The sequence below is a fragment of the Drosophila subobscura genome, chromosome U (genome assembly GCF_008121235.1).
Source record: "Drosophila subobscura isolate 14011-0131.10 chromosome U, UCBerk_Dsub_1.0, whole genome shotgun sequence".
NCBI classification, from domain to species: domain Eukaryota; kingdom Metazoa; phylum Arthropoda; class Insecta; order Diptera; family Drosophilidae; genus Drosophila; species Drosophila subobscura.
In genome coordinates this window covers 9,934,392-9,946,646 of record NC_048534.1, presented here as the reverse complement: position 1 = coordinate 9,946,646, position 12,255 = coordinate 9,934,392, and the positions used below count along the sequence as shown (strand labels likewise).

Sequence of the window (12,255 nt, the reverse complement as noted above, 5' to 3'; positions counted from 1 at the left end):
GGCCAGAGCAATTGAAATGAGAGCGCACAACTTTTTAATGGCCAACGGCTCGAGGAACTTGCACAAGACGTTCCCCGTTCGGATTCCAGAGTTGGCCATGCCGAAAAACTTTTCGAATTATGAATGAATGGCTTAGCACTTTTTTATGGGCGTTGCACTGGACAAACTGGATGACATCAATTGCGTGGGCACAACGCTCTTAATCGGAAAAGTTTTCAATCTTGGCAAGATGTAAAGGGTTAGCCATCCCTTTAAAATTCGTTTAGAGATTGCCATAAGTAGAGTCAATTGCATTTAAAGACTAAAGATTAAAGGTTGTTAATGGAATACGAAGCCTTGAAATCATCCATCAACAATCAGCCAAAAAGAAACAGCAACCCGAGGAAATCTGCAGAATTAAATGCTCCCCTGGGGCTCCCTGTGGCAAGTCATCACAATAAATGCCAATTTATTATTTTTGCTCATTTTTTTGGGTAGCAAATCGAACAATGATTGATCATTATTGGTATGACATAATTATTTCGCCAGCAATCAAGTTGAGGCAGCCACTGGACTGGTCCTAATGAAATCGTTGACAGAAAAGAAATTTTCTCACAGCCATCCATAATGATTGTGTAATGAATATGCTGGCCAAAAAAGTTTGCAGCGACAAACTTTGAGGAGCGAACCACCCAGAACAGAAGTGTTACCTTATTGAGGACAGCTCTGGACTGCTCTGTCGGAGTCGGTGTCGCTGTCGTGATAAATTATGTTAATAATGTTGAGTAGGCAACTTGCCTGAAAGTTGAAAGCTACAAAACTTTTATGCAGGCAGCGCGGGCTCACGGCTCATCCCTTGTCAAGAATCAGGCCACGTCCCGGAGACTTCCCCCCTCCCTTACTTGTTTGAACCATTTTTCGACCATAATATTGTGTGCATATCATATTGAGTGGGTCCAACCGACAACCGACGACCGACGCCCTAAGTAGTTGGCCACACTTCTGGCCACACAAACTCGCATACTTTATTAATTCACTTAGCAAAGTGTAATCCTATCACGTCAATAAGATTATGGTTTTCAGAATCTTTAATATTTTTGCCTCTTGGCAGCCAGTCATTGCCATACCATCCCCATTGCTCTCCCCCCCGCTGGCACTTGTTGTTGCTGTTTATGGAAATCAGAACCCTCAACTCGGCTTTGGCGCTCGCAGTTGGCGTCATGCATAACAATGACTTACTTTTCCAAGGCAAGCAACCGAGGTCCTGCTCCTGCCTGCCCTCCTGCCACCTCGCTCTTAATATGTGAACAGCGCTCATTTTTATTATTTAACTAGAGTTTGTGCTGTGGGTGTCGCTGTTTGCTTTTATGATTATTAAAATGTTACATATGCTGCGGCCAGGTCTTATCCTTTGCGCAGCTTTACTTTTGTCAGTTTGAATTGATTTTCAGCATCGAAAAATAGTGAAAAGTAAGCCTCGTCTATCAGTATTCGAGTATCAGTCATATTCTATAGCCACTCGTTCACAGTCGCATTTACTTTTATACTCGGGATGTTTTCTGGCGATTCTGATGCGGTTACACCAGCAGGATCATCATCATCATCATCATCCACATCATTATCTGGAGATCATTGGGACAATCCCTGCGAATGCAAGGATGAACGTTGCTGCCTCTGCCGCCTCTTTGACAATGGCAGCGACGACGACCTAGCAAATGTGCCCTTCCCCGGTGCCATGCCGACAGGACTTCCACAGGAATTCCACTGCATTCGCTGTGCCACGATCCCCGTGGGACGGATCTTCCAGTGCCAGAATGGGCATCTCATCTGCGAGGGCTGCTACCAGGTGCAGGTGCTGGACAAGATGCTGTGCGAGGCGCTTGGCACCTGTCCCCAGTGCAGTGCCCGGATGTACCGTCACCAGCCCAACCGGAACATCGCCGCGGAGCGCATCCTATCCGAGATGCAAGTGACCTGCGAGCACTGCGGCACCAAGATGCTGCGTTCTGCCCTTCGATCGCACTTCCGTGACGAGTGCACAAAGCGCTTGCTGTACTGCAAGTACAGGCTTATTGGTTGCCCCTGGTACGGTCCAGCCTCCGAGAACACTGACCACGATGAATCATGTGAGTGGCCAAACAAGACGGGCGCCGAGTTGCTTGAGTTCCTCAGCCCCCTACAAACCGAACGGGAGGCGAGGACACGTCTCCTCGAGCAGATCCGGGATATGCTGCAGCTGCCCAACCTGTCCGTGCGCCTCCTGCATGTCCTGCCCCAGGGACCCATTCGCCAGTTTCCACACAACGAATTCGTCGAAGTGTGCAAGTTCCGAGCACACTTCCAGCGATGGTCGCTGCTCCTCAACTGGCAGACTCCTGCCGACAACGATGCCAATCCGCAGCCCATGGGCTCGCTCCACCTCCGCCTGAAACTCGATCTGCAGGAGAATTGGAATTCCAAGCTGGTGACTTCCTTCACTCTGGTTCACGGCACCCACTCCGAGGTGCTCTTTTTGCCGAACCTTTGCGAACGCTTCGAGTTCTCCCCCAACCAGTTGCTGGGACCGCCAGCTCTCGTCTATCGCCACACGATGCCACACTGCAAGAAGCTGCTGATCGAGCGGGGAATCTACGTCCGGCTGCTGATAGCCAGCATAGGGACGTAATGTTCCAACAAATCGTTTAAAAATTCACAATTATAACCATAGCTAGTCGGGGGTTACCCAAAGGAAACTTTTGTTTTAAATATATTCTTGAGCTGGAGCGGAATTTCAGGCAGTTTGATTGTGGTAAACACAATTTTTATTTTGCAACGCTCCAGGAAGAAGCATAATCGCCAAAAAGATATTCTCTGCCGAACTCCGAGCTGTTTACGGTGAAGGCAACAATGCCAGTGCATGCCGGAGCAACCAAAAGCAATTACGCAGTCTTGTTGACTAGAAAAACAGAGCAGCAGCCGAACCAGGATGAATTGGGGATTCGATTGGGTGAGATGGAAGATGGGAGACTGTGCCAGACAGAGAGCAAAAACATGTACATGTCCGGTGCAATAAACATTCATTACGAATGGTCCAAAGTGCCACAAACAGAGAAGGATACGGACAAGCGGCGACCCCCGGTATGCTCGTAGTTGCTGGGCTGGCCTTAGTTTTTATGGCACAGCTGCCACTGGCAAGAAGACAGCCAGGAAATCAAAGCAGGACACACACACACACACGGGCGTCCTGCAAGACTTGGAATACTGTTTCTCCGGAATTGAACAATAAAATAAATGATATTTGCCCAAGTAGCTGGGAGGGCTTTGCTTTTAAATTCAATAAAATTTTATGAAAATGCTGCGATTAAGTTGTATTCGTACCCATAGCCTGGCGGCAAGGCACATACATATGTGTGAAAGGATCAGATGAAAGCTGGCAAAGCAGCAACAAAAACCGAAAAAAAGGGTCAAGTCATGTCGAAATGAGATTGACTTTTACGACTACAACGGTCCGAGATCGAAGCGTGCCGTGGAACGAAAACTATATAATCAGCGCCTCAAATGCATGCAACAGCTGCTGCAACAATCCCCAATCGCAATCAGAATCCAAGAAAAACGCCCCGCCATTTGTTTGCTTTTTTTTCAAACTGTTCGGGACTTTTTCCTGCTCATTTCAATTGGGCAACAAAAAGGAAATAAATAATTCCAACAATACAATTCTTCTTCGTATAATTGGCAGCATCATTCCGGCATTCCTCCTGCCTCATTTCATTTTGATTTCTCTTTTGGAAAATAAAACTACGTTTGAGCAAGTTCCCAAATTTGTAAATGTTTACTTGAGAATTTCAACGAAAGACCCAAAAGATTATTTCTACATCTTAAACTACTTTGATTGATTCTTTATTTAAACTAAATTACGTGACCCTTCGATTGACTTTTTTTGGGCGAAAATAAATGGAATTTCCTGATGTTCTGTTTTCCAGAATCAGAATCATATTTCAGTCATTCCTTTTTCTGTATTCAAGTGTGCGTTTTCTTCATTTGAAATTTTAATTAAAAATACTTTTATTTATCGTATTTATTTGTATTTTCCACCTCGATTCTCCCTCTGTCGGTTTCCTTTTTTGTTGGTTTGTTTGCCGCTGCGAAACGCGTAGCGTGTGACAAATGCGTGGCCATAACTTTCTGCAGTGGCATGTGTGACATTTATTACAGCATTTTTAAGGTGCTGCCTGGCAGGTGCAGGGTGGAGCCCGCTAATAAATTAGCTCCCATTTGAAGCGCAGCGCAAATTGGCATTGCAAAAGCATATGTGGGGTGTCTGAAAGGATGCCCAATAAATCATATATCTCACAAATAATGTGGCATTGCTTTTGACATTCATTAAATGTGCTGCACCGCAAAACCCAAGTAGCTGGAGGTGGCAATTTAATTTTAATTAAATGTTCTAGTAGCCACAGGAATTAGGAGAAGCCAGCCCTGGCATCGAAGATTTATTTGATAAAATATAATCATAAAGGAAGATGTTGGTGATAAATTGAAGTATTTAATATTAATAATTGTAACCGACTGCGGCTTTGATGGCAATTATTTGAGTTGGGTTTCCAGCTCAAATGAGTCTTAAGTAATCAAGTAAATATTTTACTCCGTTTTAATCCTCAACAGTTAATTGAATAGTATCCATCCATTAACACTCCTCAGTCCTCAGTCCTGATTAAATCATAGAGCCAGCCGTTGCTGGCAACTGCTCTTGGTTTAAATTACTCGGAGAATATGTTGAAATTAAAGTATTTTGCAAGCAATTAGAAGGGCAAACAGCACATAAAAATGAACACAACAGAACACAGTACAGACACACAGACACACTTACCCACAGACGAGTGGAGAGCATCATTTGGATGCTCCTCAGCATCGCATCCGGCATGGAGAAAGCTTCAACCGCAAATGGCTCGCAGCGTAAATTACGCGTATAAAATGAACATTAGATTCATATTTTAATATGTGGGTCGGGACACAGACACACACACACACTCATTCGCACTCGCATACATAAGAGAACATAAATAAAAGCAAGGAATTCCACACTGAAACTCCACTTCACTCGCTCTCTCTCGGATGCCAACGCCAGAGACGCGCGGAAAAAAAAGGTTATGCCAAATAACCTGCAGCTATGACAAACACAAATACAAAAAGCACACGCACACACACACAGCTGAATGTCCTTGTGTATCTGTGTGTCTGTGTGCGTACTTATTTCCATTACAAATGAGCTTATTATACGCTCAAGTCACAAAGTCATTGCGACTTAAAAGGATTTGCATGTGATTAGCAGCCCCAAATGTAAGCAAAAGTCTTGTGCCAAAAGACAAAAACAACAAGGAGAGGCAATCGCATGGCAGGGACTTACAGACGTATGGGAAAATCGACTACTTTGATACCACTTGATTATACAAATGATTTTCCGTGAAGAGGTTATTATGAGAGATTTCGTTATACTTTCGAAAACTCTTCAAAGATTTAAAACGAATATTTGATTTTTAAATGGCAATGATTTTTACATTCCGGGACGGCAGCACTGTTAACAGCCTGCTTCCGCTTCCCGATAACAGCCTAAAGCGCACCCGTCTACAGTGCTGTTAGCGCACACGCCTACATTGCTGTTAGCTCACCCGTTTAATTTACTGTGCCGTTATTGCTCTCCGACGGCGCTCTGAGAGTGCTTGCTCTCACGATCGAATTGGCTCGCGAGCGCGGCATTAGCTTGTAAGCTGGAAGAAAGGGACGCTCGGATTTTAAGTATTTCTTCCACCCCCACCGCTACAGTGCATTCGATAATGCATTAATTCGTTGACTACTTCATTGGCGGCGCTTAAGCTGGGATTACAATTTATATAATTTGTATATTAATATTAGCAATTATTAGCTGCATCTTCTACATATTATTATGTCTCAACACACTCCTCACAATCATCAGTTATACCCTACACATTTCACAAGTGGCGGATGCAAAGAATAAAAGCCAAAAGACGATTTGTAAGTACTTGCCCAAGCAACCAAAAACACGTGCGTACGAGGGGTGTGTGTGTGTATACTTTTGTGAGTGTATGTAAGTATTTATTGCTGTACTTGGGAGTGGGGTGTAAGGAAGTTGCCGACAGCCGAAAAGCGGGCCGCATAAAAACAATGAACACATCATAATCATAATTATTGTAGGCTAATTTCGGGAGGGCAAATGAGTGACTGGCGAAATGCGATGCATAATTTAGTTAACGTCGCTCGTTATTCACGAATGCATTAAATGGGGAAACGGACGGCTCCAGTTGATATCTGGCCTTGGCCCAAGTTACAGAATTGTCTATTCGAATCGATAGACTCGACACTGACAGCAGGCAGAGGAGAGAAACTGGCACCAAGGATGAGGCTGAAGCAGGGTCTTTGCGCTTCGATTACCTTGCATAATGGGCGACGTCTTCTTTTGCATAAGCGCTGAAAATTTGCACAAAAGAAGAGGGCAAATAGAAAAGCACTTATTCGTTTTAGCAGCAACTGCTGAAGTGGCAGTGGGAGATGCAGCCAACGTGGCCTAGAAGTAGGAGCAAAAGCAAAAGCAAAGGGAGACTGTCAAGGCTATGTAATTGAAGCTGACTTGAAAGTGTTGCCTAAGCCCGAGCAGGGGCAGAGGCTAAAATATCGATTATCTGACGAGCGAAAAGCCTTTGGCTGAATAAAATATGCATTTCTTTTCTCCTTTTTTTCTGGCCATGTTTTCAATCAAATTTGGCATTACACTGCGAGACTTAAGCCAAAAGCAAGCAGCTACAAAAATGCTTTTCCAAATAGATATTCCATGAGTATGTACATGAATGTCGTTATGTGTTTATCTACCGAATTATAATGACGTCAAATGGAAGCAATGACTTGCAGTCGCCAGTGCCGCAGCAAAAAACAAGTCAAGAGTGAAAGACCAAGCAGGGAAATGCAGAGAAACGAATTATGCCAGACAGAGCATGAATGGGCCTAAAGAGCGACTGAATCTGGGGGGCCATTGAAATAGAACTTGGCACAAAAGGCTAGACCTGAAGTTTAGCTAAAAGCCAGATAAATAAATAAACACACAATGCGAGTACGAATACGAATCCCAAATAGAAGATTTGGAAAATTGTTGTGCTTTTGAATACATTCAAAATAAATCGCAAAGCAAATAAGGCAAAAGGTGAACGGAGAACGGCAAACAGACAACAATGAGCAATGATGATGCAGAAGTACACGCATAAGTGGAGACATCCCAGTGCCAGGGACTCCATTTCCGAGCACTTGGCCAAGTTTGAGCTGCAGACGAGAGCCGAGAATTGTTTGCTTTAAAACTGGCTAAAAATATGAGAAAACACAGAGAGATGCAGAGAGGCAGAAGGAGCTAAAATTAAGGATGTATGGCACGTGTGCTGAGCCCGCTGGCTATTAAGCGACACTCCAGAGAAGAGAGAGAGAGTGAGGCAGGGGTGTGGAGTGGGTTTAAGATTGAGAGAGCGAGTAAACTGTGCATAAAACTCAATCAAGTCGAGACAACAGCCAGCACAGCACAGCACACATCAATGGCCTTTACATACCCGAGTGCTCCTCCTGTCGTCCTGTGCCCTTGTCCCTGCAGGCATGTCAGGCTCTAATGCAAACCCTGACACGCTCTCAGAACAGCCGTCTGCTCCACTCTCCTCCCTCCCAGCTGCACCACACGGCTGCTTATAAAACGAGAAATCACCGTGTAAGACAATGGCCCGCCCAGCCAGAATCCATTGTTTTGGCAACAAGACAACACACCAAAAGGAGAGCGCCTTCATCCCCCCCCCTCTCTTGGCAAGTCCTCGTTTGCCCTTTTGCTGCTTGGGGCATTTGAGAAAGGCACCGGGAGAAAGTCAAATAACTAAAGCAAATGTGCAAAAGGCCCGAAGAGTGTGGCGGTCCCGGCCGGGCCAACTGTCAGAGCATGGCCCGAGGCAAGTGTCGTCCCAAGTTGCAAGCTGGCAGCTAGGAGTGGGACTGAGAGTGGAACCCGTACTGGCTTTTACTCATTTATTTTATTCAGAAATCATTACGTCTTTATGCTGGCTATCAGCAGACGGACGTAGATTTCCCGCTCGATCGTGGACACAGAAATTGTAGCTTGGATTTTGTGATGTTGAATGAAATTTAAAGCAAAAGTAAACTCGATTTTCTGTTGTCAAATCAAAGCCAGCTGCTTGCACCTCACTGAACATTCCTCATGTTCTCTGTAAATTGGAACAGAATAGAAGCAAACCTACGGTGACCATGAAACTGCAAGCGAATTGTCTGGATGAGGTGGCTGAGGACAATGCAGCTCATCTGGGGAGGAGGAGAGCATGTCTAAGCCAATGCCACCCAGTGGGACATGCGAGTCTCCCCCTGGCAAGTCCTTTGTTCACACACACTAAGCGCTTTTTAATTAGTTTTTCCAAGTACGGTCAGTCAGGAATGCTGCAAAATCAGAGGCAAGGATCTACCAATAGATTCCCGAACATTGCTCGGCCTGAACACTCGAACATCTCGAATCTCGAACGCTTTAATTTAAAGCAATTGCGTTGCTGATTTTTCAGTTGGAGACTAGCAGCTGTGTGCCCTTGTAAATCATTTCAACAAATGCTGGCCACGTGATTTCCACCCGCACGTGCTGCACTTTCTCCGCCTACTGGAGGGCGGCAACATCTGCCGAAGCAGAAATTATTGGCAAAGCGTTTAAGCGCAATAAATATGTTTGATTGCTGGCTGGCAAGTTGCCCAAAAGATGTATAAAATGATAAATACATTTACAGAGAACGTTGGCTTAAAGAGCCGTCTGCGAGTCCTGGCAGCGAGCGAGCGAGCGAGAGAATTTGTAATTCATTTAAAAGCTCGCAACTAAATCGCTGCAAGCTGTTTGCTCTGCAATTTTTAATAGTCGCTGATTGTACGTACAATACACTGAGCTCAAAATACGACTGAGAAGAGATAAATTGGATACATCGAAGAGGAATCCACTTGAAGAGCAAATTAATTATTTGGGAAATCATTGGAAAATATTCTCTAACAATTAATTTTACAAATTTATTGAACAACGCGTTTTTTTGCTCAGTGATTCTGTCCGTAAAACTTCATGGACGGTATCCGGATTCTAGCAGAATTATCCACACAGCCAGCGGGTTGTAGCCACGGCCACGGACATCGTTCGAGTAAATCAAACGAAAGCGCAACTAAAACGCTTTTGTGCACAATTCGATTATTTACGTTTATTCTTTTTAAATGATATTTCCCTTCTCCGTCTGGCCAATGGGTTAGCAGGAGAAACCAATTATTGGAGGATAAAACCGGAACACGAGGAGGAGCAGCAGGAGCAGGACAGCCACAGGGCAAGCAATTTGTAAGGAAATGAAGCGTAAGCAGAGGGCAAATGCAGAGAAAATATGCTGCAGTTGAAAGGCAAAGCCGAAGCGGCAAACAAAAGATCAAATTAATGGCATCACAGCATCGAGACATCGCAAACACAGCTGCAGCCAGGGGGAGGAGTGGGTTAGAGTGGGTTGAGTGGCTGGGCTAATGAGGGGGCAAAGGGAAAGGTGTCGGTTCCAAACGTCTTGCAATGGGCAAACATTTGAACAGATGCATAGAAAATGTTCCGCAGATGATGATGAAAGTGGGAGGTCGAGAGAGAGAGTATATAACCCAACGGGTGGCCCAACGACAGCATCACAACCACTTCCGGAGTTCCACAAGCAACTGTAATTTGTAGACTCTTAGCATGGCAGCCAAGTACGCCCTGATCTTTGCCCTCGCGGCACTCTGCTGCCTCGTGGCCACCACAGAGGCGGCGGCACAACGCAGCCGCGTGCTCAGCACTCGTCGCGGCTCCGAGCTGGTCGAGCGGCAGTCCGACAACAAGGAGGAAACAGAGGTGGCGGCACAGCAGCAGCAGGAGGTTCAGGAGCAGGAGCAGCAGCAGCCGGAGGAGGAGGAGGGCAGCGAGCTGGCTGGCCGCAGCGAGGACGATGTCGCCCAAGCTGAGAACAAGCTGGAGACCGACCAGGAAAAGGACACCATTGTGCGCCCCAACAAGGATGACGCCCGTGCCCGCCGCACTACTCGTCGCGGACGTCGCGGTGGTCGCAGGCGCGGTGGCCGTCGTGGTGGTCGTCGTCGTGGTGGACGCAGGCGTGCCGGACGTCGCTCTGGCAGACGCGGTGGACGCAGGCGCGGTGGTCGTCGTGGTGCTCGTGCCGGTGCTCGTCGCCGCACCGTGAAGAGGCGCTCCGGCAAGACCAACCGCGGTTAAGCACACAACAAGACACCATCTGGACTTTGGAATTTCCATTAAATGACTTGCCAATTATGACGAAGAATAAACTATAAATATTTAACAGAAGTTCCCTGATGTACTTAAGGCGCAACGTTACCCAAAAATTACTTTAAAGACGTTCCCGAATCACTGCCAAAAACGGCAACAAAACGAAGAAGGAGAAGGAGAAGGAAAACGTCAGGCCTGCTTCACATTCTTTGTCTCGGTGCCTGCCTCGCCGCTACAATGGTGCAGGCGACGTGACATGTGACAAGAAGTTGCCGCGGCAGCATTGCTGCAACAGCTGCTGCTGCTGCTGCTGCTGCTGCCTCCTCCTTTTGGACTGTGCCACAGCAGCTACGAAAATGATGAATGTGCCAATGTTTCCTGGGTCTCGGGATCTCGGGGTGTGACTGGGGCTGTTGCCACATCCTCGGGGCCGGCTACACTCTGCCAAAGTTCTTGGCCAGGCAAAAGTTTTGCGGCACTCAAGTTTTGTGACCATTTTGAATTTTTAGACAGCATTTGGCGCAACATGCGGCCATACACTCGACACTGGCAACAGCTCCGTGTGCGGCAGAGTCGAAGAGTTTGTTGTAGTGTAGAGTGGCTCTAAATGTTAAATGAGTTTGTCAGGCGGCACACATTAAGCCGCAAATAGTTTGTGGCCTGCAGGAAATTAAATCCATGCTGCATGAGGCAGCAGCTCCACGTCACTCACACGATGCATTTCGATATGAATTCTCCATTGTGCAAAACGAATGAAGGATCAGGGCTTGAGGGGGAAACCCAATCATAATGAGCTTTGATGTGAATTCATTGGATCATTGCCCTTCTCTTGTGCAGTGTGCAGTGTGCAGTGAGAGTTTTCCTATTAATTTCCTATTCATCTGAAACATGTGTCTGCATCCAGAGTTGGGCACAAAACTCTGCCCTGCCCTGCCCTGAGCTTTGTCTGCGTTTATTCAACAAAACAATAGACGGCCATTGTTTGGCTTTTAGCAGCAACAAAAGCCCAAATAAGCAAACAATTTAGATAGGAATATAAAGCCAAAAGGAAATTAAATTGGCTGCTTCAGCTTACACAATTTATCTGGCCAAGAAGAAGGATATTTGAAATTCAATTAAATTATCATCATATGTAGTGGGGCATAATTATTCCATTTTTATTTATAGTCTGCTTACAGCACTTCAAATTGGAGCAACAGAAATGTTGGGCAGCAGCTGAATAAACTGTCTGGCGAGACTTATATTTGTTTGAACTTTAGGATCTTATTTAGCGTGAAATTCTCTCTCAAAGAATTATGGAAAAATATTCAATAACTTGGCTGCCCAATTGAGTTTCTTGTTACAAAATATAAATCTGTTATTCAGCAACATTTTAAATGCCAGCAAGAAAAACCTCAAAGTCGTCGAAAACCCATGCAGTTTTTTCATTCTTTTTGTTTTGTATTTTTCGAGCCGATTTTTACTTTGGCTGAACAAATATTCGTTCAAGAGAAGGAAGAAGGAAAGAATATTGTGGAAAAATCACATGACGATTTTCAATTGAGCGGCGGAAATGTAACGGAAATAAATTTACATAAATACAATATGGTGCGTGCTTGTTGGCGCCATTTTATTTGCACAATACACATGAACGTCTCTGTGTGTGTGTGTGTGTGTGTGTACGGGCAGGAAGGGGAAGGGAGAAGTGCGGAGCATATTTGCACAAAAGTGGAAGTGCGTATTGATTTGTGGCATATGCAGCAGCATTGGGAAATGTTTTTTCCACACTCATCGTTTCAGGCATACAAAAATGTGAATTTAAAATGTTCGTTTTGGCCTGTGTCTTGCCTTCGTGCCTTCGGTGCCCACTTTGCTTAATGCTGGCAAATATTTTGCAGCATTTCGTGACCAAATTTCGGGCTGCACTATCTCGCATGTAAATAGTGCACACACCTGCCAAACAAGATGTGGGGGGAGAGTTCGAGTTGCGA

General features: G+C 45.5%; 2 protein-coding genes across 2 annotated transcripts; both read left to right on the top strand.

Annotated features, from left to right (window-relative positions):
* The first annotated feature begins 1,531 nt into the window (after nt 1-1,531).
* Nucleotides 1,532-2,644, top strand: LOC117901173 (cysteine and histidine-rich protein 1-like). Its single transcript, XM_034811827.1, has one exon. It carries the CDS (start codon nt 1,532-1,534, stop codon nt 2,642-2,644), a length of 1,113 nt encoding a protein of 370 aa, XP_034667718.1.
* A 7,048-nt stretch (nt 2,645-9,692) lies between these two features.
* Nucleotides 9,693-10,359, top strand: LOC117900849 (protein nemuri). Its single transcript, XM_034811369.1, has one exon. It carries the CDS (start codon nt 9,743-9,745, stop codon nt 10,271-10,273), a length of 531 nt encoding a protein of 176 aa, XP_034667260.1. The 5' UTR covers nt 9,693-9,742; the 3' UTR covers nt 10,274-10,359.
* Nucleotides 10,360-12,255: the final 1,896 nt, after the last annotated feature.